This window comes from Osmerus eperlanus, chromosome 21 (assembly GCF_963692335.1).
Source record: "Osmerus eperlanus chromosome 21, fOsmEpe2.1, whole genome shotgun sequence".
NCBI classification, from domain to species: Eukaryota; Metazoa; Chordata; class Actinopteri; order Osmeriformes; family Osmeridae; genus Osmerus; species Osmerus eperlanus.
In genome coordinates this window covers 7,902,286-7,925,514 of record NC_085038.1, presented here as the reverse complement: position 1 = coordinate 7,925,514, position 23,229 = coordinate 7,902,286, and the positions used below count along the sequence as shown (strand labels likewise).

Sequence of the window (23,229 nt, the reverse complement as noted above, 5' to 3'; positions counted from 1 at the left end):
AGCCCTGATTCACTAACGTCCATGAATCTTTAATGATATGAGTTTAGTCTGTTTAGTATTCCTACACAGTGGCACAAGTCTGTTATTCATAAATCTTCAAACTATGATCCCAAGCTACCACTTAGCTATAGGGGTATGAGTCTTATTAGCTGTTTGTATCAATTGTATTCCTCACTTTCAGACTTGTAGGCCACCTTGAGAGAACAAGTTTGCTTGTAGATGAGCTAAATGAATTTAGGAAAGCCGGATCATGTATTGATCACGAATATGCAGTCACTTCCATCGTACATGTAAGAATAAAGAAGAATGGGTCTAGTATTCTAGCTCAGTCAGCGGATAGAGCACTGGGAATGAACAAAGTTAAACAATGTGGTGATCTGGGATTCCATACTTATACACAACTCTGTAGTTCATGTGTACATGCTGTGTCTGACTATACTTCTGGTGTTTGGGGTTTCCGTGAAGTTGTAACACTGTGGATCATAGAGCTATTCAATCTTTTTTGGAAGTCCCATAAATGTACTTCAGTTTTTGGCCATTGGTGGAGATATGGTATGCTACATATATATTTAATAAGGACATTTTGCATGGTCATCCCTGGGCGAATGAGTTGAAATCCTTATTTTATTTGTCATTAATTTTTCAGAACACGGCTGTGATATTCAGGAGATAAGGAGCAAATTATTTCTCATGTATTGAGAAAAAATGGTCCGTTTATGTATGGTATAAAAAAACTTAGACTTATTGTTTCCTAAATAAACAATGTGAAGTATAATTTCAACAAAAATCAAAGATCCCTATGTGCACAGTTACAGACAGGATCATTACCATTAACCCTAGACACCATCAGATTTAATGTCATTCCAAAGGAGGCCAGGCTGTGTTTGTTGTATGAGCTTATTGATATTGAGAATGACGTAAAAATGGATATAAGGATATATATATAGGATATAATGGATTTTTGGTAAAATGTCCTCAATTTATGTTATTTTGGCTTGATGATTCTGAAAAACTTTGTGCTTCAGGAAGGGAACCTTTTTAGTAGCAGATTTTATTTGCCAAACTTGGGAGAGAAGGAAGAATATTCAGATTAAGAGCTGTAAAATAACTGTCATGTTGTAATGGAATAACATGTTTGACCATTACAACAGAAATTTTGGTATTTTGTAAACCCATGAGGGTTGTGCACTTTGTGCGCATGACACGAAAAATAAATCTATCAAACACTGTAAAAAAACTTTTTAAATCATCAATCATGCTAAGTTTCTGTGAAACGAAAAGTAGATTATCATCAAACTGTTTTGGGGCAAGGAAAACATGTCATGTTTTTTCTCTGGTTCCATGGAGGACTGAGTTGGCAACCCTTTGACCATGTCTGACATATTTGGTTACCCTGGTCACTGGAGGTCAGAGGGTCAGTTGGGGGGCAATGAGGAAACCCTGTCTGTCCTTACTTCCTGTTTATTGTCTTAGACCCTTGGTCTATTGTGAGCTTAACAACGTGGCCATTGGCCATTTGTGTTTGTTTTTTCTTTTCTTCACTTTCCTTGCCACTAGTTTTTTACAGCATTGTCTTGCACCCCCCCCCCCCCCCCCCCCCCCACACACACACACACACACTTGCACATTTGTGGAACAACTGGGGTGATTTACTGAGGCAATAGAAGCCGGTTTTGCCAGCTCCTTGGTGGGGCTGTTTAAGTGTCAGCAGAGTTGTGACGTCCAGCCTGTTGGCTAAAGGCCCCCATAATGAGATACAGCAGATCTGGAGGAATGGAGGACTGGAGGAATGGAGGGATGAAGGGATGGCAGGATGGGGGAAGGTAAGCAGGAACACATGGAGTGTATGGGGAGGATTGTGTGAAAGGGATCAGCACAGGATAAAGAAACACCAGTGGTGCAGAAAGGGAGAGCTTGGCATTCACAAGGTTTTCTTCTACCATTCAATATCCATCACTCAGAAGTTCATCCTGTATGTTGCCTTTGACTCATTGGCTCATGTCAGAACTACTTGTGAAAAACTGCAATATTTTTTTAATTAAATGACAAATCTGTTGTCCTCGGTAATCAAGAAAGATCCTGTTGGCCAATGGAACAAAATATATAATAAAAATGTATATTATACAAGAATTTTCCATCCCAGCATGCTGTGTGGACATCCCTGTGTCGGACCCTATAGTCGGGCCTGGATGGGGGACTAGCAGGTGGCTCTTATCTCAGTCACTCCAGCCATGGGGACACTGACTTCTTTGTGCTCCAGCTGGCCAGCTGATTAACAGGCCCCGGCTGGGGGGAGGGGGGAAGAATCCAAACTCCCCAGTGGGGATGTAGGGGTCACTAACCGCGCAGTGTACGCAATATATGATTCATAACCTCTAATTGTGGTCCCGCAGTTAGGTCATTGCAGAAAGGGTTGGCTGGGAGCAAAAAGCACGAACACGCTCATGTTTTAGAGGACAGGAAGTGTGTTCATGCTGGCGAGGAGCATGTCTAGCTGTCACGCGTGACACACGGGGACCAAGCGATGCATCACACTGACTAGCTCGGCTCCCATTAGCGTTATGATAAGTGGAAAATTAGCAAGGAAATGGAGCCTGAGTTGGTTTATGGAGTTTTTGGCCACAAATAATGGCACCCCAGTGCTTACCGCAATTAATCTTTGAGAAAACTTGTCAAATTATTAATAGGCCCTTAAGTGATGCGACTCAAAGCCTGCCACTGTTCAGACACGGAGAGAACGCGGAGAGGGGCTGTTTACTGAGAAAATATGGAAGGGTAGCTCACTAACACATGCTAGTGCTCTCTAAACGTGAAAGAGTTAAAGAAAGTCTCTCTCCCTCCCACCCACCTTCCCTCTTTCTGTCCCCCCCACCCACCCACCCACTCTCTCTCTCTTCCTCCTCCCTCATCCTTCATACCCCCTCCCTCTGGCCCCAGGCTGTGAGTGAAAGGCGGTGATTGAGGCCTTTCATGCCACGCTAACACTGCTGTCCACTGTGTGGCCTAGACGGAACATTCAGGCCAAAATGGCCGACACGTGGTAGATGATTGGCTAGCGCCATTTAAAACAGGTAAACTACAGCAAACATCACCTGACAGCTATGTATGCCCTCTGATTTTCCATTTGTGAACCACTGAGTAAAGGAGAGCAAACCTCAGACTTTTGCCTCCAGTTTACAATATTGATAGGGTAACTTAATTAATAGTGCCCAACGACCTATGTGTGAGTTTCTTTCGTTGTAGAGGGTGGGGGTAGATTAAATATTAAATCACTGAAGCGAATGTGGAAAGAAAGACAGAAAAACTGCACTGTTCAAACTTCAGAGAAGGATAATTATAATCAGCACAATTGCCTCCTTTGGACTCCAACTGCCACAAGCATAAACAGATTTGAACGTGATGTTCTGATGTTTCACTATGCTCCGTGGTGGTTGCAGAAAAACTTCCAAGAAAACGTTTGACCACCGAAGGGAGTATGAGCTTCGCACCATTGATCAGTAACAGAATGTCAAAAAGTGTAAGAAAGCAATCCAATGCTCTCTCAAACCTGCAGTCCTCCAAACCGTTCCTTGGAGTGCTTTGTGGCCAGAAGAGGGTGATTGTGAGTGGGGAAATACACTGTAGGCCAGGTGGCATCTTCCAAATAATGTCAATATTTGCAGACGTTGAGCTCATATCTCGCTTTGCTGCTCTTGGAGAGACACGTAGCTCGACTTACAGGAGATAAATGACATGGAAGACAAACAAGAAAGAGGACATATTTTATATTGGGGATCCGGAACCACAATTAGACCTCGGTTCACGGACCCGTCCTCAAGACGACCCGATGGAACGATCCGGCGTCTGTTTCCTGAGTTTTTCCCCGAGACAGCTGTGTGTAATGTTGTGTACTCTAGGACCCTGAGAGCTAGGATGGTCTGTATCATGTGTCTCTCACACGTCCTAATACAAATATTGTGTGGCAGTTGCCACGGCGACTGCTCTGCAACAGCTGCTTTGATTCACTTCACCTAGAACCTGTTCCTGGTGGCACTGTGCCAGACAGTCTGCACTTGAACTTTTCTACAGGGAGTTTGAGGTGCCACATAATAAGAGTTTGGGAAAGGAAAGAAACTAGTGTATTTCATGTGTGTTTCAGCAATCGGGCGTTGACATGTTCCTTTCTTGCACATTTCTTATAAGTTTCAACAACCTGATTGTTTCACCAACATAAGATAAAGACTCGTATGTTCTTTTCTATCCTCACACAATTCAAATAAGTTCCACAGTAACATCAATTCAAAGTAATCTGGCAGACAGAAAACGTGTCCTCCGTGGCTAAAATACACAGCTACTACAGGGGAAGTCAACTGGCTGTTGTCAGGATGTCACTTACAGAATGTAAATCATTTTAATCAGAAGATACAAACTCTTGTGTAAAACAACATTCCTTCTAGTTCTGCCTTTTCCGGGTTTCCTATCGCACCAAAGTTCACGTTACGGTTATCGGAAGGAATCTATGAGGACCAGAGCCAAGCACAACTGCACATCATCAGAGCAGATTAACCTTGTCAAGCAGGGAGCTTGGGGAAGTGAGCCCCATTTACTCCCTGCCAGGTCCACACCACAGAAACATATCCTTCTTCTGGGCCACTGTCTGCCATTGACAACTGACCCAACGCCAGTCTTCTCTCACAGGGCCTGAACTGTTCAAATGGATGGGCAACCAACCATAATCACCCCCAGATTAGTTGTGGTCTTCATTCTTTAAACCAAGCCCAGTCACACCCATGCCCTAAACACACGTACGCACACACAAACAGACACACATATTGTCCATCTGGATAGGTGTTACACATAGTTCTCCTCATCCATAAGAGTTTACGTTGGTTGGTTTATTTCGGTCTATCCTTGGCCCTACCCTGTGAACAAAACAGCATGGCTGTTGGGAGCTTGGCTCATAGTTCCAGAAGAGCTGGCGCTGAAATAGGTTTCTGCAGCCAGGTGTTAAATTCCTCTCTTCTTATAGAGATAATCATGGGGTCATGTTGTGGAGGATTTTCCAAAGCTCAAAGATGTGTGAAATAACCAACAAGTTGCCGTGTGTGTCTAAACCTACGTGAAGACAAAGCCTCTCTTTGTCCCGTTGCCGTACGAACACGCAGCACGCACACGCCCTGTTGCACTGACCTAGTCTCATCTTTTCGCCCCTTTCATTAAACTCAAGATGTGTGCAGATGGGGCAGATATCTTGCACTAGAAATAGCATTGTCTTCCTGAAAAGGACACTCTGTTCCCTCAGAAAATGTCAGAGTACATGCCTAGAATAAACCCAGTGTGTGTGTGAAATGAATTTCATGTCCAACTAAGCTAGACACTATTGTCCGTGCTTCTAAGCCTCAACCATGAATAACCAGACACAATTAATATTGTCATACGTTATGAGCCGTAACCCTCGAGGGATTTCAAATACCTGTACGCTTGAGTAGTCGTGCATGTCTTTGTGACACGTCATAGCAGCCAGTTTCACTGAACACAGGCTTGTATTTAGAATCCTCGGAAACCCTTCCACAGCTGGAAAAGCCCAAGGCTCTACCATTTGTGGTTAGTTCTCAATGAGAGGCATGAGTCTGCCTGCCAAACCAACAGGGGAGCCAGACTGTTCCTCCTCGGCAGCTTACCCACTTAAAAGGCCGGCTTCCTTGTTCTATAGCACAGATTACATAGTATTTCTCCCGTTTGTGCCGCAAGGTCAAGTAGCTTGCGGTGCTTGTGAAGAGTGTGTGCTGATGCATGTGTAGCCCTTCACTTGTGTGTAGTGTGTGCGTATATCTTCACAAACAAACGTCTTTGGGACCCGTCAGGTCATTGGCGCTCTCTCTCTCTCTCATATATTTAGGGACGTCCACTTCTCAAGTCATCAGGAACCACTCACAGAGTGAGAAAACACACTGGGCCCCCTATGACTGTCAACCCTTCCCCAGGAGTCCCCTGAGGGTGGCCTGTCATCTTTAGAGTCAACCGGCTCTGAGAGGAGCCCTGTTGACTTAAAAACCCCAGAAGCTTCCGCACCAGGCGTATGAGGGGTGGTGGTGGGGGGTCCTGGGGGCTGTGTGTGTGGGGGGACATACTTAGTTTGGCCGTAGCCAGTCACCGGGGGCCTCAGACATGCTGCTGACAGCGATTGTCAGCGCTGTTGCCTCTCTGTACGTGTGACAGGGTTTACTTTGGACCCTTCCTGCTCACTCCAGTTAGAGGCAGGAAAGAAAGGGGAGGGGGGGGTAAGAAGGGTGTGAGAAGTAAGCAATCCCTGCTTGACACAAAAAGTTGTGGGGGGGGTGGGGACGGAGCCCTCATAAGAGAACATTTGCCGACCGGAAGGTAGTTATGTAAATGGGTCACTCATTAACAGTTTATAAAGAGTCTGGATTGAGTACGGGAGCAGGGAGGGAGGGGGGGGGGGGGTTGCTCATAGCAGCACAGAAAACTCTTGCAAGGGAGACTCTGTTCTAGTTTTTACAGAGAATATCTCTCTGGTTTGTAAACCTGGACAGAAACGCAACAGAACATCCATACAATTTGGACACACTCAGACTTATGAGAAGAATGTCACAGCAATGATGATATAGAAGTCGTACTGACATACTTTTGAAGGCATTCTGCCCTCAGGGCTTCCATGTTATTCCACTCTAGATATAATCCAAAACGGGCCAGTCACAAGGGTGCATTTTGAACTTTATTGCATTTTGCAAGACTTCATGAGTTTATACCAGTTAACAAGCACACATGATCATTGCTCAACAGATGTTAAGAGAATCACTTTTGACAAATAAAATGTTTGGTTGTCAAACATCGAATACTAAAATTGCTGCTCAAACGAATTGGCTTGTCTAGTCATGCATTACCGTTTCCAATTGAAGGTTGTCATATTGCTGAAGAGGCATTCGTGGAACATAATTGAATTAGAAAGGCATCATCCAAGCTTGGCATAACTTAAAAATGTCACAGTTTAGGCTAATTTTGACAATTAAAACAAAAGGACTGACAATTACATTATCTTTAAGTAAAAAGTGCAAAAGGCAGATATCCTTTTGACACAAATACAAATTCCAGTTCCAACTGATTGACAGTAAAACATATCAGTCTAACAACAATAATAATTAAGCAATTCACAACTCAGATGTTTGAAAAGTGCAAATGTTATAAATTGGCATTAGCTGGATCAAAATATTCATTAAACAGCAGATTCTTATTCCAGACATGATGAAATCTGGATACTAAGTAAAGGTAAAACAGACTAAAACAACCTCTAATAGATTCTGAAAGCTGATTCTGAATTATTCTGATCCATAGTGCTTAAGCAGACAGGATATTACTAAACCATGCATATCATGGATCGCAAAAATACCACCTGACATCCACTTTAGGGGAAGGATCCATTGCATAAAACATCTTGAATGTATACCACATCCTCCCACTCTGCCTCTACATTTCAAGATGGCCAACAACAGGTACCACATTAGCACCTTGGGGTAAGACTCACAGTTTATACAATACTTGGGGAAATCAAGCACACAGACAATATCAAGGGTAGATGGAAAGCAATTAAAATGTTAAGAGCCAAATAAAGCTGGTAAGAATATTGAATACACTGACATTTTATAACATAAATTCATTCAATTCTAAAAGATGCGAGTCCATTATTTGTTTTTATTTATTAAAAGAGGCCAGACTGTGGGAACGATTGAGCTGTCCTTCCTTGTGTGTTTTGTTTAACCTCTTCTCAGGATGGGTGTGCATCCTGGTCATTTGAGGAGTGGCAAATCGTCTAGGAATTTCACATTTAGGAAGAATTTTTGGTCTGACAGCCTGAAGTAAATGACGTGAGACATTGAATGAGAATAAGAAGAACAAAAAAACTCAAATATAATTTTAGAACACCATTCTGATTGCTGAAGTTGGTGTCCTTTTCATAGAAATGGGCAAAAAACACAGTCTAGATACATTTCTATGGTAGGTGTTACCCCTGGAGCCTGCGTGTGGACATCTTACCTCACTTCACCTCTAATAAAGAAAGAAGAAGCGCGTTCTGTGAGAGGTGGCCATGCTTTCTGACATGTTGCGCACTTTCAGATAGTTCACGAATCCTCTGAAGAACAGCAGAAGACCTGGAGAGGGAAGAAGAAATATGAGCACAAACACTCATCTGGCGCTCTCCACCGCACAATGGTGTATTTCAAATGTTCCTCAAATGACTCGGTGGCTGTACGTTAACTATATGAGCAAAGCCATTTTACGAATCAAAGCCCGAAATGATAAGGTTTGTGATTTAGAAAATGTTGAGGAACATGAGCAGTTAATTGACTCGGCCACCAGATGACATTGGTGTGCCCCACACGTTTACGTTTGCTACTCTACCTCATTTTAGTGCCTTCAGTGCAAGAAAGGCGCATTACAAATCAAATGAATTATCATTAGTATTGCTATGTTATTTGAGGAGGTTAGTGTGCTAAATATGATAAGTAAACCAGCAAGCGTGAATAAATTGCTGGTCTGTCCTACAGACTCACCAAGGATCAGGAAGATCCACCAGAGCCAGTACTGTCCATTGAAGTATCCAGTAAAATAGTCAGAGAACTGTGAATACAAAAGAAACAAATAAAGCATGTAGGCAAAAAAGGTCGGACTAAATCTTAACAGTTGCACCAAACTAAAAGTATCTCCCGGTATTTGGCATAGGATTACAACTGTACGCAATGTATGCTGCAACCAAACCCATTTCTTAAGATAACTAGAAACAGTGGGAGATTTGACACATGAAGCAATGAATTCTACGTTTCCAAAGTTGCACACTGTGAAACTGCATTCCCGGGGACAAGATGCCAGTGATATACTTGCTAATTAGTATTTTTTACTGCCAGTGAGGTAGGCACCGCCGAGGCCTAAACTACAGTTGCGCAACACGCACAGTGGGAGTGTCTCAGCCTCTCATCACTTGACCCCCCCTCCCCCCCCCTCCCCCCCTCTACCCCACCCCTTGCTGCTATGGATCCAGCCCGGGGCCACCAACTAGATCTCTCCCTGCTGACAGGGGAGGGTCAGGTGTTCCTCTTCCTGTGTGTAAATGACACAGGGGATTTTGATTAATGCCAGAGAACCGTGGCTCTGGTTCTAGGTGTCATTCTCACCCTGTCATGTGTCCCGGCAACACGCCTGGGCATGTGTCTGCTTCCTGACCCAGCCACGCTAGGGCTGTGATAGAACCACATACACAGTAGTCGCTACCTTATTCCTCAGACTCTTAGGTCAGGTTCGACTCGTTCTTTGGCTCCACGCACGTTCCATACAGAGAGGAGTAGTGGATTGGCTTTTCTGACAGCGTGTTGATATTTTTGTCTCGGAAGCAGCAGCTAGTCGTCCTAGACGACACATTTGGGATTGACAATTTCTTGCCGAATATCTGGGGCCTGGTAGCCGTACCCTGACGATGAGAATCCACTTGATGAGAGAGAGGCCAAAGCCGCATATGGCCCCGTATCGCCCAGCGATGGTGTTGGTCAGGCAGAAGGACAGGCAGAACCCAATCCAGTTGAACAGGAAGGCCACTGTAGGAAGACAGACACAAACACACTGAGGACGTTTCACACCGTAGTACTCATTCTGCAAACAAACACAGCATGACCTTAAGAAAAAAAATACGGTATGGAAGCAAATGTCAAACATATGGCCTTTACATCTAAATTATGGTTTAGGCACCCCAACACTCGTTTCTTGCGTTCATCATCAACAGCAAAGATAGAAACGGTTTTCAAAAAAACCTCATCAAAACAGTCTAAATGTTGCCACCTAGTGGTAAAACTACAGAACAACAGCAACTACCGATCATTTTCATCCACACAATTCAAAGTAATGAGATACTGCTGGCCATGAATGTTTTAGAATTATAGAGCCTAAATGATCATATTCAGCGACTATCTTTCAGACATGTTTAAGGATCATTGATCAAAAGTGATTTGGGCTGATCTACTCACTGAAAAAGGCCAGCATGAAGATGCCATCGTTGCCAACTCTCAACTGGTCTGCATCACTGAAATCATCCCTGGGAGGGAAGTCATCATCCTGCAAAACAGATACACGGTTTGACATGATGTTGCTACGCAACAACAGCAGTAAAGACATATCTCTTGTGGGACTTCAGACAACATCAACGTGCCAGCAGAATCATCTCTTTTCAACTCCCAGGCCCAACTGTGTTAAATGACAACGAGGGCAAATGTAATGCCTACTTGAGTGGGGTGTCCTTGAACTCTTGCTGTTCCTCCTGAGGAAGGATGCCCTCAGACAAACTTTCCTCTCATGCATGCGTATGTCGGCCTGTGAGTGTGTGTGTGTGTGTGTTTTACTTCCATCCTACCCGGGGGATCACTTCCACAGCTGAGGCAGCCAAGGATGCTGCCTTGGCCTTCTCGGCCTCATCGTAGGTGGGCAGAGAGGTGGCAACACTGTAGGGGGGTGGCACGGGGAAGTCTCCCTGGAAACTGCTCTCTGCAGGAAGGCAACAAGAGGAGAGAGCTGGTTGGTCAGGATGGTGAGGTGAGGTGAGGTAAAGTGAGGAGCTGATGAAGTACCAGCAGCAGTGGCTCCCAGAGCGATGCTGGTGTAGGGGGGAGGAGGGGCCTCGGCGTCCCCCCCTTGCAACGCGGGCTCTGGGGACGCACTGGCCTGGGCTGAGGTGGACGGCTGGGCACTGGTGGAGGCCTCCGACAGGTCATCCTCGTTGTGTAACTGGGGCGGTAGGGGACACAAGACTGGATTAAGCCGCTGATTGGCTAACCTCAAAAAAAACCCTCTCACACCATTGGTTGTGTAACATAAATCAATGAGCATGTAAGAGCCAGTGGGACAATACAAATAAATAAAAAAAGATGGCGCTCAACATGGCCTGACCTAAATGCAGGGGTGTGAGAGCATTTGGGAGGAGAGACCACATTCTCTTTAAATATGGCTACAGTTCAGCAAAATACAGATGACAAACCTATGAAATACGCCTCGGCTAAATGGTTTGACTGCGTGTCTGACTGCAGTGAGGTTTTCAAACAACATGGTCATGAGACGAGGATCAAGAGAGGCGTTGGTAACGAGATACAAGAGGAGCCGCTGCACCTGTCCAAAACACGCAGACCCCATCAGAGGCATCTCAAACAGCAGAATAACACATTGCTGACAGGCCTTTACACAATGTGGATTGGCGAAGCCTCGTGTGTGAACAACTTGTGAAACAAACATCAGTGGAGGGGCTGCGCAAAGTGTTAGGCTATTTGGTCAAGCAGCGTATAAAAGCAATATGTCTCTAGTATCTCTACACACTGGTCACGATTCTGGGTGAGTGTCTTGTGGCTTAGCAGGTTATTGTTTAGCCAGCCTCCTGCTCATTAATAATAAGTAGCCTATGTAGAAGGGGTCAATGTGCAAGAACAATGAATGGTGCGTATGCCTATATTGAAAAGCATACTCTCATATCTTGTAAGGGATGTCTCTGTAAGAGACAACTACAACTCAATTGTCAGTTTATAAAGCAGTCAGCATTACCTTTAGCTACAAACTCTGCAAGTGCTTTGCTATGTTGTGTGTGTGGGGGGGAGGAGAGAGAGAGAGAGAGAGAGAGAGAGAGAGAGAGAGAGAGAGAGAGAGAGAGAGAGAGAGAGAGAGAGAGAGAGAAAGAGAGAGAGAGAGAGAGAGAGAGAAACCTTGTAAAATGCACAGTTTTCAATTGTGTGCATCTAAATCTAGATTAGTTTCAATATGGTAAACCTGACAAGTGATGACACATTAACGCAAAAACCACAGTTGCCTAGCGACTGACTAGTGAAATGGCTACATCTAAACTGTCTTGTGGTTGTGGCTGACAGTTCTGGCGAAGGACAAAATATAAACATAAATTTCCATTGCTCGATGTCATAGTTACTAACTATGACATCGAGCAATGGAAATTAACTAAGTTAGGATTGATTTGAGTTACGTCCCGAAAATATGACATAGCTATCCAGCTTGAAACAAGACTGTTCGTCTTCGACTACTGTAGCAACTGTAGACTACTGTAGTCAGCACCAGTGTGCTAACAGTACCGTACTGACACGAACGTTAGTTATAGCTAGACTATAGTCTAAGTCTCTTGAAGGTTTAGGATGTCACTTATTAGCTTACCATTTCAATTGAATGCTATGAATAGGTTGGCAACGTTAATAAATATACGTTTATGTATACCCTCAGAGGTAGCCTAGCGATCTAACGGCTTACAGTAACACGTATTTAGCTAGCAACCACGGCCTGGTTGTAGATGCTTCAGCATCTGGCTTTCGCTTGCCAGATGCGGAAGTGACAGCCAGACAACTGCTTAGCTAGCTAGCTGGTTAGCTCCACACTCATAGCTAAGTAGCTAGAATTACACATATTAGGCAATAATACCAGGTCTGACCAGATACATTTGACAAACTATTAAAAGCTTGCAAACTAGAAAGTTAATTAAGCTTAGAAGGGAACATCGTTCTTGTGTTTACTTAGAACTAGTATATTGTAAGCTCGCCAGGTGGCTAGCTATGTTTATATTAGCATAGGCCATGGCGATTGTTTTGACTCACCACTTGATATCGGCTTGCTGCCTGGTCCATCTCGACGTTAGACTCAGCTGGCAAGCTGACCAGCCAGGAAACAGTCAGTAATCTTGCTAAATATAGCTCTAACGAAACTTGATGTGACTTTCCAAGCCAAGGAAGCTAAACGTACTATCTACACGTACAGATGTAACAGAAACGACGTCCCTCCATTGGCTTTAATTCAATTGACGCAAAATTCGGTAAGGCTGAGTGGGTTCTTTCAATTTGTGACGCAATTTGTAATTTGAAGTGTGTTCACCAGGGGACGCTGTTGTGTAGAACAAAATCTGGTAGTACGGATTTCCAGTACGGTGTTCCGGAGAATTCATTTCCCCTGTTCCCCTTTCCTTGCGCGTGTGCGAAATCATGATTTTCCTCTTGTTGCTTGGTTAAGCTGAATATGAATTGTATAATCGCGTGTGTTTGTGAGACCTCTCGCGTCTCTCTTGGAAGTCGCTTTGAATAAAAGCGTCTGCTAAATACATAAATGTAAATAGTGTACTCTACCTACTTTCCATGAGCATAAGGTACATTCCTTGATATACATGTGGAAAGTGCCCCCCCTGTATATTACAGTGTGGCCATTTATAAAGCAATACAGTGATGCTGGTGATGTATGTTACTGTGATAATTATGTATAACAAGTTTCATCTATACATCAGTCTTTTACACTGAGAACACAGGGGAAACAGATTTCACTGGAGGCCTGGGAAAAGTGGTCCCCCCCTGTATATTACAGTCTGATGATTTTGGACGGTGTATAGATGAACCTCAATAAAATTAGGTTTTCATTACAGTTTACTTTAGTCTTCTAAATTAAATACACGCCATAAGGTCTGCTAGTATTGCCTGGGAATACCTGATTAAAAAGTAGTATTGCCAACTACTTGCTGTAGTTGGCAATACTAGGCCTACATGTTTCTGAAATATGTGTGCGTGTGCTCGAGAGGGGGGTTATGATATCCTTTCATAAGGATGTTGTGAACTTACAAAACACTGGTACTTGCTGCAACCCAAACCATTGAAATAATTCGTACATAAACACCAATATAGACACCAAGAATACAAAATACATTCTCCAGCTGACAAACGCAAATTATTTTGATGATGAAATTACACAAATGAGATGCGCACGTTTCTCTGACATCACTGGACTTGTGTTGTTGTTGGACTCTTCCAACAAGCTTTGCTGTTCTGGGGTAGCTAGCAATTGTAGCCAGCTTGCTGGCTGTTGGTTACATTTGGTCGTCGTTGAACAAATCAGTCGTCTAAAACGAGTATGTTCTGTTTTTAGGTTTGAGCTATAGAATAGGCTGCATCATTGCCAATTTGTATACATCTTGTAAGAGCGTTATTAAGTGTTGGGCCTCTGTATCTGGGGCCCTGGACTCAACTAAACTTCGAAGCGGACCGTAAACTTACTTCCTCAAACAGAACTGTCAGCCAGGCCCGGGGCTCCATCGGCCCTGTGGATGAGGAAGTAACGGAATAAAACACACCCAGGTAATGTCGGACACATAGTTAATCATTTAATTCAGTATTGAATAACTCGGAACTTAGCTACTTGTGTCCAACCTTGCTATCTTGACAACGTTGGTTTGTTTCTGGCTAACGCTAAGTAGCTAGAATGTGCTAGCTAAACTTGAGCTTGCCGAGAGCGAGTTATGATGATGGACAGAAGCTAACACGCGTTAACTAGCTTGACAGACATAACTTTCTCTACTGCCCGCATCATCAATACTGGTGGGTAAATGTTGACCAGGCACCTTGTCTTACTGGTCGAATGTCACCTTGACGCTAATATACACCATATCAATGCGAACATTATTGACACTCGGGAGATAATATGCTATTAGCAATGATATGCTAGCTGTCAGTGTCATCGTCTATGAGTATGACCCAATCCGCTCGAGCTAACATTTGAAAAGTCTATGAATTTTCTGGCGTAATTGGACCGTGTAGCACATTGGAAAATTATGATTTGCGAGAGGATCTGCAGTATGATACGATCAGGTACTATATCAGTTTGGACTGGCTAACTAAACAACATGGTATTGATCTGCGGTCAGCAACGTATTAACCCTTGTAGCTTAATAAACTGATACATTCGCATCAATTTGTCACAGTGACATTAAAACTGGGATACCGTGCAATATACTTATAGTTATAGTAGGATGTTGACATGATTGGCCCCTAAAGCTAACCTCTAACATGACTGACAAGTAGACCAAGTGACATCAAAAATGTCTTAGAATCGACAACCAAGGAAAGAATAATTATGCATTTATGCTGCAATTATACCTGTGGTTTGTGCAATCCTTTGTTGTTTCAGGAGATAGGAGCCCCTTTGATGGGAGAATCCTCTGTCCTGGACTCCTGGGTGAATCAAAGTGCCATGATGGGTAGCTATGATTTTCTTTTATTTAAATGTAAAGTTATATCTGGAATCCTAATGATATATTTGACAATGGTGCATTATTGAAGTGTTCTCATTGATTGAGTTTTCCTGATGCTTACAGATGAAAAGGAGGCGGCACTGAACTCTATCATGCAGGACTTGGCCGAACTGCAACGCTCCTGCCGCCCTGCCATGTCTCTGTCTGACCTGGGCAAACCCAAGACCTCCTCCCCAAAGAACCAGGTGGGCTCTTGCACGCACACAACCCAATAAGTAGTAGCACTTTGTTGGTAACAGTCCCAAGTCCCCCCATGACCTGAAGTGTGTGAATGTGTGCGTTCATCTTACAGAACGATGTACGAGTGAAGTTCGAGTTCAAAGGGGAGAAAAGGTGAGATGGGCAGCATTCAGGTTTTTGTATTATGATTTTTAAATAACATATTTACAGTGAGGTAGTGCTATGGTTTTTAAATGGAAAGGAACACTTCTATGAAATCCAGCGTTGCCAAATTGACATACTGCTCTAATCACTCATGATTGTGATATATACATATCAGGTTTGCCACAAATGTTTCCTCCTCGTGATAACATTTTTAATAAGTGTGGTATTCTCTAACAGGATCTTGCAGTTTCCTCGCCCAGTCAAACTAGATGACCTGGAGCAAAAGGCCAAGGCGGCCTTTGGTCAAGCAATGGACCTTCATTACACCAACAATGAGGTAGGCTAGGTATCATTTAATAACCTTGTATATCTTTTTTTTTTTTTTTTTTTACTATTAATGGAATCTCAAGACTTCCTCAGAAGGATTGGATCTTCCTGGTAAGTTATGTTTCTTTTACGTCTAGTGAAGCGGAAACAATTCTCACCCAAATTGTATTTTTCCTTTCAACGCACCAGTTGGTGATTCCCCTGACTACTCAAGATGACCTGGACAAGGCTGTCGAGCTGCTGGATCGCAGTGTCCACATGAAGAGTCTCAAGATCCTTCTGGTGCTCCAGGCCTCGTCTCAGGTCAGGACCAGGCACAGCAGACCACTGTGGAGCTCATTCTCATCATTCTGATGCAACAACAAGTTTGGGGGGGGGATCTGGTATAACTGTAAATATGCTTCTTGTCAGCTTGTTTTTGCATGTCATGGTGACGTAAGTTCTCTATTCCAGTCCTCTTCATCTAGCCTGGATCGGCCATCCTTTGAAGACCTGGACAACACAGGCTTCAGAGCCGCAGAGATAACAAAGAACATGTTGGCTTTGTTAGGTAGGCCTCTTCTCTGCTCTTAAGAACGTCAATGCCTTCCATACTACTTAGTCAAGCTGTACAGTGCTGGCCTGACCAATCACCCACCGGGATCAATCAGGAAGTTGTGTCGGCCTCTACAACACAGATTGGGTTGACACGACTGTAAGCGGGCTAGCCTTGTGGTCCGATTTGGTGATAAGATTTCCCTTTTCTTCCCAGGGTCCCACTCCACGGATCGCAGCTCGCCACCTCCAGGCTACATTCCCGATGCCCTCCAGCAGGTGGCCAGGAACGGGTCCTTCACCAGCATCTACAGCGAGGGCGAGTTCATTCCAGAGAGCATGGACCAGGTAGCTATCTCTGGAAGCACCATTTGTAATACGGATATGGGCAGTAGATGGGCAGCATACAGTGACAAACAGTGTGCATGTATACATTTGGAAGATGACAAGAGAGACTCGCGAACCACGGCTCATCTCTCTCTTTCTCTTGAAAACAACGAAAGAGGATACAAGCAGAAGACTTAAGCGAATGAACCCCCCTGTTTTATTTCTTCTCCAGATGCTGGACCCGCTCTCCATGAGCAGCCCCGAGAACTCTGCATCAGGGAGTTGCCCTTCGCTCGACAGTCCTCTAGACAGGTGAGCTGTGCACAGTCAGTCAGGCATTCAAGACCTCGTCCATGAGTATTAACGTAAGATTAACTTGATTTGTTGTCTACGTGCCTTGCAGCGATTATCCCAAGTCCCGTATGCCCAGAGCACAGAGCTACCCGGACAATCACCAAGACTTCACGGGTAAACTGCTGCCCCCGTTTTAGAAGTGGCATTATACTAACAATACGTTTGATTTGTAGAGCGCTTTTCTAAGTACTCAGACACTTTACAAAGCATGCACACAGGGTCAAATGATGTACTGAGTACATTTAAGAATGAAAGACAAATGGGTAAGACAAGTGTTTGGAGAGGAGGTTGTTAACCGCCGTCTGTCCTGTTCACCCCCTCGGCCTCCTGCAGAATGTGACATCCCCGTGTTTGAGAAGTCGGGGAAAGGGGGGACGTACCCGCGGCGGTACCACGTCCCCTTCGGCCTCCAGGACTACAGCGACGGTGAGGTTCGCCCGCCTCGGCCCCTCGCCTCCAGGCTCCGCACGTTGCCGTCACGACGGCCCGTGTTCTCTCCTCCCGAACCCGCCCGGTCTGCTCATCCTCCTCCTCCTCTCCCCGCAGGCCGCAAGACCTTCCCCCGCGCCCGGAGGACCCAGGTCCACGGCTTCCGCTCCCCGGTCAACTTCAGCCCCACGGAGCAGTCCCCCAGCACCAGCAGCGGCAGCAGCATCTTCACCCCCGAGCTGGAGGAGCCGGGACGCAGGCGCCGGGGCAGCGACATCGAGCCCACGCCCACCCTCTCCGTCATGGACATCAGTCCCCCCAGCCGCTGTGAGTCAGACTGGGGGAGGGGGGACTGTAAGGAGAGAGAGAGAGAGAGACAGAGAGAGACAGAGAGAGACAGAGAGAGACAGAGAGAGACAGAGACAGAGAGAGAGAGAGAGATTCAAGGCATTGTATGTAAACAACGGGACGGTTGAAACTGTGACAGGGAGTCAGATAAAGTGGGGGAGGAAAGACCTGTGAATGAGAACTAAGAGGAATAGTGAACGCGTGCTGCCAACCAGACCACCAAGGTGCACTTGCAGACGCTGTTCCAGCTAGCTACTTGCACCAGTCTCGTTATCTGCCTCAGCTCTTAGAAGCGCTTTTCCGGCCTGTACGATTTTGAATATGTTTAGTGCGTCCTCCTATAGCAGTTCTCTGGGATAATCCTCTCGAAACTCCCCCACCAGCTCCACGCGCGCCCACCAACTGGCGCCTCGGCAAGCTGCTGGGCCAGGGGGCGTTCGGCCGGGTGTTCCTGTGCTACGACGCCGACACCGGACGAGAGCTGGCCGTCAAGCAGGTCCAGTTCGACCCGGAGAGCCCGGAGACCAGCAAGGTGGGGGCCGACCGGGGGAGTCCCACGCCACGTAGCGAGGCCGTGTGGGCCGGGGATATCGCCGTGTGATCGGGCTGCTCACCGCTCACCCCTGCCTGTGCTGTGCTGTTTCCCCAGGAGGTGAGCGCCCTGGAGTGCGAGATCCAGCTGTTGAAGAACCTGTGTCACGAGCGCATCGTCCAGTACTACGGTTGCCTCCGCGACTCCAACGAGAGGACCCTGTCCATCTTCATGGAGTACATGCCGGGGGTGAGTGTTTTATTTTCCCCCAGAGGCCGCGAGCACAGGCCCCCTTCCCCCCTCCTCCGCGTTGCTATCCCGAATATCGGAAATTCCACGGCACGACGTGAAACCGTTGCGGTCCGCAGGGCTCCATCAAGGACCAGCTGAAGTCGTACGGCGCCTTGACCGAAAACGTCACGCGCCGCTACACCCGCCAGATCCTGGAGGGCGTCTCCTACCTGCACAGCAACATGATCGTCCACCGGGACATCAAAGGTTAGGACCTGACGGGACTACGTATGGGACCTCCCGGGATGGGCGGCACGTCCCTGGAACGTTCCCCCCCCCCCCCCCCCCCCGGGGGGTGACGTGCATTTTGAGCAAAAGAAGGAGGTTCCTCATCTCACCTGTCCCCCTGGGGTCTTCTCTAGGGGCCAACATCCTGAGGGACTCGGTGGGGAACGTGAAGCTGGGGGACTTCGGGGCGAGCCGGCGGCTGCAGACCATCTGCCTGTCGGGGACAGGCATCAAGTCCGTGACCGGCACCCCCTACTGGATGAGCCCGGAGGTGATCAGCGGAGAGGGCTACGGCAGGAAGGCCGACATCTGGTGAGACAGAACGACGAGGTTCCAAGCGCTGTTGTCACGCAGTGTCTTTGTGTCTCTCTACCTGGCTACAGTACTAAAAGTAGCTTCACTGTCTTTTCATACCCTTCGTAATTCTTTCTTTTCTTTCTTTGAGAGTGGTCAGGAAGGAGAGGGAGGGGGGGGGAGCTGGTCATGGTTAGTGAACAGGACTGGTCTGCTCTTTTACAGGAGTGTGGGTTGCACCATCGTGGAGATGCTGACCCAGCGCCCGCCCTGGGCCGAGTTCGAGGCCATGGCGGCCATCTTTAAGATCGCCACACAGCCCACCAACCCCGTGCTGCCCGTGTACGTGTCGGACCACTGCCGTGACTTCCTCAAGCGCATCTTCGTGGACACCAAACAGAGGCCATGGGCCGACGACCTGCTGAGGCACATCTTCGTTCACTAGCCCCCCCACCACCCCCCCCCCCCTCCCAATCCCCCAGAACTGCCAGAGATGGCCTTATCCACTCGGTCTCTCTGACCCCTTCCTCTTCAGCATCGCGCAGAGACTCCATGTGACCACACAGACATTCTGGGAGAATCTGTGGGGCAGGAGGAGGGAGAAGGTTGCTGTGAGACAGGACTTAGGTAGTCTCTGTTTGACAGAGTCTGCCATGTAGGAACATTCATGATCTAAAGAACGTTGCACCTTAATTTCACAAATGAGGTAAGTGCCCGTAATGAACCGAACTTCGAAAGCGTGTCTTTTTTTTAAAAATGTTTGTACCGTTGCTTCCTGCGACGTTGTGAGCGTGAGCGTGCGTGCTCTGGATCTCAACGGAGATTGGAAACGACCTGGAGTGTTCCGGACCCCGACCCAGAATGTACCGCCAAAACCCCCCCGGAGCGCTTGGCTCCTGGGACACGCTGCTATCGAACAACTCACCCGCCACCTGGAAACACCGTGGTGTCGGAGAACACTCCCCCACACACACACACAGACGCTTCTTAGGCTCGGGTCCGTCGTTCCCTGGCTCTGCCGCCGTCGCCAACAAAGACCCCAGCAGAAAGTATCCCCCCCCCCCCGACCACACACTTCTTTACTGTAGAATTGCCTATGCTGAACATGGAACTGCGTCCAGACATGGATTTGTTTCTGCAACCCGTGCGTCTGTCTGTTTTGTCTGCTGAGGTTTCTGCCAGGTCGTCTGTCACCACCTCTCTCTCCTCCCCCCCCTCCCTCCCCTACACTCCTCATGTCCTCATTCTTTGCCGTGTGCCTTTTTAACCGTGTCGAAAAATCGTGTCCTGGATTCGAAGCCTCCCTACGTTGTTGTTGTTGGTGTTCGGTGCGCGTCCGTGTGTCGGAACCGGTTGAGACGGGTACGCCAGGGGGGGTCACGTCCAGGTGGTCCTCTGGTGCCCAGGCAGGAGCCGACGCAACACAGCTTCCTCTGGCTCTGCTGCTCTGCTCAGCGGCCTCTCACCTCCCTCTCCTGTCCCGGCAGACTGGTCTCAGCTCAGCGCCGACGCGGCCCTCTGCCCTCACCTCGCTCAGAGGCCCAACCCCCCCCCCCCCCCCCCCTCCCTCCCCCCAACAGGTCCCAGATCAGCTCAGTTACCTACAGCCTCAGAACACGCCAGAGCAACAGTGGCCCAGCCCTAACTCTTCGATTGGCCAGAGGTTACTAAAGAGTAACAGATAAGAGATGGTGACCAGTGAATATTCTTCTAGGCCCATCACTATCAGGTACACATTACCATAAAGGTTCTCTGAATGACACCAAGAAAATACTGATTGCTGATCTCAATGAGGTATAAGGGAAATACAGTGAGTACCACTGTATGCCGAAAGGTGAAGGAAAAGAATCCGACTGATGTTGGCTCATCATATGCAGTGCCCCTATCCTTTCCTCCTGTGCACTCCACAATGTGTTTACATGTACAATGTACCGCTGCGCTGAGCAGTTCCCTTGAGATTCCCTGTTCCGAGAGGAAAACACAGTTCCACGATGCCACTCCATATTGTAGGACAGTGTTATGTCTCGTGTCCACACTCTCTCACACACTCCTTCAGCCTGCGTTACTCAGCAGAGAATGCACCTCCGCTGGGCTTTTTTTCTTTTCTTTCAGAGGTCACTATGACCACTTAAAACACTCGTTGAATGTTTGGGGGCGTATCACCATCATTGTCTTTCCCTACCCCTAAACTAGAGGAGAAACAATACTGATAGGATCAAGATTGACTCGTACTTGATGAATTTACAGGCTCTATTGGAAGACGCGTGTCACCAGTCCCGAGGCTGTGTCGGCTGTTGTTGTGACAACCCGGAAGCAAACATGGCTATGTTCAGTAAAACAAAGTTGAAGTCAAGTAGGTATGTTCAGGAGGGCCTCTAGGCACACCATGTATGACGTCCAGAATGCTAGCATGGGTACATCCAGCAGAAGCTCTTTACTTGGCACCATGCTGTATATGTTCCTGCATCAACAGTATACTGCCACCAACATGGCTCCATGCCTGTTTGTAAAAGTTTCTGGCAGCTAGAGGACAGATATTGGACTACTGTTTAAAGACGTGGGTTTTCTCTGCCTAGCTGGTCACCAAGCAGTAAGGGCTCCTCTTCCTGCCTTTCAGTCCTGGTTACTCGTACAAACCAAGCAACATTCTATTCATACTGGGACTCGCCGAGTTTCCCCATGAAAGCACTATCTAAAAGGTACATGCGTTTTGGTTTGGTTTTTTTACGTTGGACACACACTCCGTTGAGCTTATTGTTTATGTCCATTTTTTTTTTTTTCACAATGACCCTTTGCACATTTTTAAGACTTATTTGAATTTTAATGCAGCTGTGTGTATGTGTGTGTGTGTGTGTGAGAGAGAGAGAGAGAGGGGGAGAGTGTGTCCGTGTGTCCGTGTGTCCGTGAATGAGACTTTGAATGTTTTGAGTTGCCCAAGGTTCTCACAGGAATGTAATGTTTAATTTACACCACCAGGTGCCCTCATTCACCATTGTGGATTAACACTTCCTTATGACAAGGCCTGTTTTCTGAATAGAGGGTGGCTGTCCTATCCAGAACTCCCTCACTGCCCTCTGTGTTGGGGTCAAAAATGATGCTACATACAGGGAGTGGACTGGGCCACTGTATGCCATTCTTCCCCCTGTGAAATGCAATCTTTAGGATATGGCTAACCACAACAATGTTTGGTGCAATTTTGTGCTTCGGTAGCCACTCCTGCCACGTGTGTGTGTGTGTGTGTGTGTGCGTGCGTGGTTGTATATTTGTGTGTAAGTACATGCATTTTAGCAATTAGTGATCAGTGGAAACTGCGCCCAAAATGCCTTGCGCATTCTGACTGTAATAGGAAAAAAAGACAAATAAAGAATATATACAAATGTATACAATTGAAATGTACCCTTTTTAGATGGAAAAAAGACACTTATATCCCTCACGTTTGGTCTCTGTGTAAAAGTAAATTGTAAAAGAAGCCATGTTTATGATTCTAATTGGTTTGTGACCAATAAGCCTGTTTATATCAGATCTGTATATCAGTGGTACGCATAATTTTTTAATATATTTTTTTTATTTGTTGTTTTTTTATGGGATGTTCTCTGCATGGTTGGAGCCTGAGAGACACTGCGTGCCTGTTGGCCTGTCATAAATGAATGCAAATTTTGATGGAAAAGGTTGGGCAACTATTGGAACAGCTGACACTTCTATGTGTTGATAATCTTCACCATGATGATAATAAAAAGATATTTATTTCACTTGTTTTTGTGACTCATTTGAAGCATTGACAACATTATTTTGATGTATGTGTTTCATACGGACGACAAAAGTTTTTTTACTATCACAGTTGTCACAGTGATGTATGATACAGTAGATGAGCCCAATTCAGATCAAATGTACAGCAACAACTTGATCAACATTTACATTTATTCATTTAGCAGACGCTTTTATCCAAAGCGACTTCCAAGAGAGAGCTTTACAAAGTGCATAGGTCACTGATCATAACAACAAGATAGCCACAAAAACAGATAGTCAACAACAACAGATCTTAAGCAGTTGCAAAACAAACTAAACAAAAATTTGTTTTATGGGGGAGAGGACTTTTATGCTGGTAGCTCTTGGATACCTAAATTAGTCTGCAGAAGCATGGCTGAAGAACAAG

General features: G+C 46.1%; 2 protein-coding genes across 4 annotated transcripts; one reads left to right on the top strand and one right to left on the bottom strand.

Annotated features, from left to right (window-relative positions):
* Positions 1-6,696: 6,696 nt before the first annotated feature.
* Positions 6,697-12,862, bottom strand: ndfip2 (Nedd4 family interacting protein 2). 3 transcript variants are annotated; one of them, XM_062446830.1, is made up of 8 exons: positions 12,618-12,862; positions 10,608-10,764; positions 10,394-10,524; positions 10,011-10,098; positions 9,460-9,584; positions 8,550-8,616; positions 8,032-8,147; positions 6,697-7,848 (listed from the first exon to the last, which is right to left on the bottom strand). In XM_062446830.1, the coding sequence occupies exons 1-7, from the start codon at positions 12,645-12,647 to the stop codon at positions 8,044-8,046; spliced, it is 702 nt and encodes a 233-aa protein (XP_062302814.1). In that variant the 5' UTR covers positions 12,648-12,862; the 3' UTR covers positions 6,697-7,848; positions 8,032-8,043. The 3 variants fall into 3 exon arrangements, with proteins under 3 accessions (XP_062302814.1, XP_062302815.1, XP_062302813.1); XM_062446831.1 differs by having other exon boundaries at positions 6,697-7,807; positions 12,618-12,861; XM_062446829.1 differs by having other exon boundaries at positions 6,697-8,147.
* A 917-nt stretch (positions 12,863-13,779) lies between these two features.
* On the top strand, positions 13,780-22,829 carry map3k2 (mitogen-activated protein kinase kinase kinase 2). The gene is made up of 17 exons (XM_062446628.1): positions 13,780-14,135; positions 14,965-15,034; positions 15,152-15,273; positions 15,381-15,421; positions 15,650-15,749; positions 15,929-16,042; positions 16,193-16,289; positions 16,491-16,621; positions 16,833-16,912; positions 17,004-17,068; positions 17,288-17,380; positions 17,501-17,710; positions 18,115-18,263; positions 18,381-18,512; positions 18,632-18,761; positions 18,917-19,094; positions 19,302-22,829. The coding sequence occupies exons 2-17, from the start codon at positions 14,983-14,985 to the stop codon at positions 19,519-19,521; spliced, it is 1,914 nt and encodes a 637-aa protein (XP_062302612.1). The 5' UTR covers positions 13,780-14,135; positions 14,965-14,982; the 3' UTR covers positions 19,522-22,829.
* The last annotated feature ends 400 nt before the right edge of the window (positions 22,830-23,229 follow it).

Excerpts from the sequence above, each read along its gene's own strand:
- ndfip2 (XM_062446829.1), bottom strand. The coding sequence starts at position 12,647 with ATGGACCAGGCAGCAAGCCGATATCAAGTG. Across the intron at positions 10,099-10,393 it reads CTGTGGAAGTGATCCCCCGG|GATGATGACTTCCCTCCCAG; the intron begins GTAGGATGGAAG and ends TCTGTTTTGCAG. Across the intron at positions 8,148-8,549 it reads GTGGATCTTCCTGATCCTTG|GTCTTCTGCTGTTCTTCAGA; the intron begins GTGAGTCTGTAG and ends TTCCCTCTCCAG.
- map3k2 (XM_062446628.1), top strand. The coding sequence starts at position 14,983 with ATGGGAGAATCCTCTGTCCTGGACTCCTGGGTGAATCAAAGTGCCATG. Across the intron at positions 15,035-15,151 it reads GAATCAAAGTGCCATGATGG|ATGAAAAGGAGGCGGCACTG; the intron begins GTAGCTATGATT and ends TGATGCTTACAG. Across the intron at positions 19,095-19,301 it reads GGCAGGAAGGCCGACATCTG|GAGTGTGGGTTGCACCATCG; the intron begins GTGAGACAGAAC and ends GCTCTTTTACAG.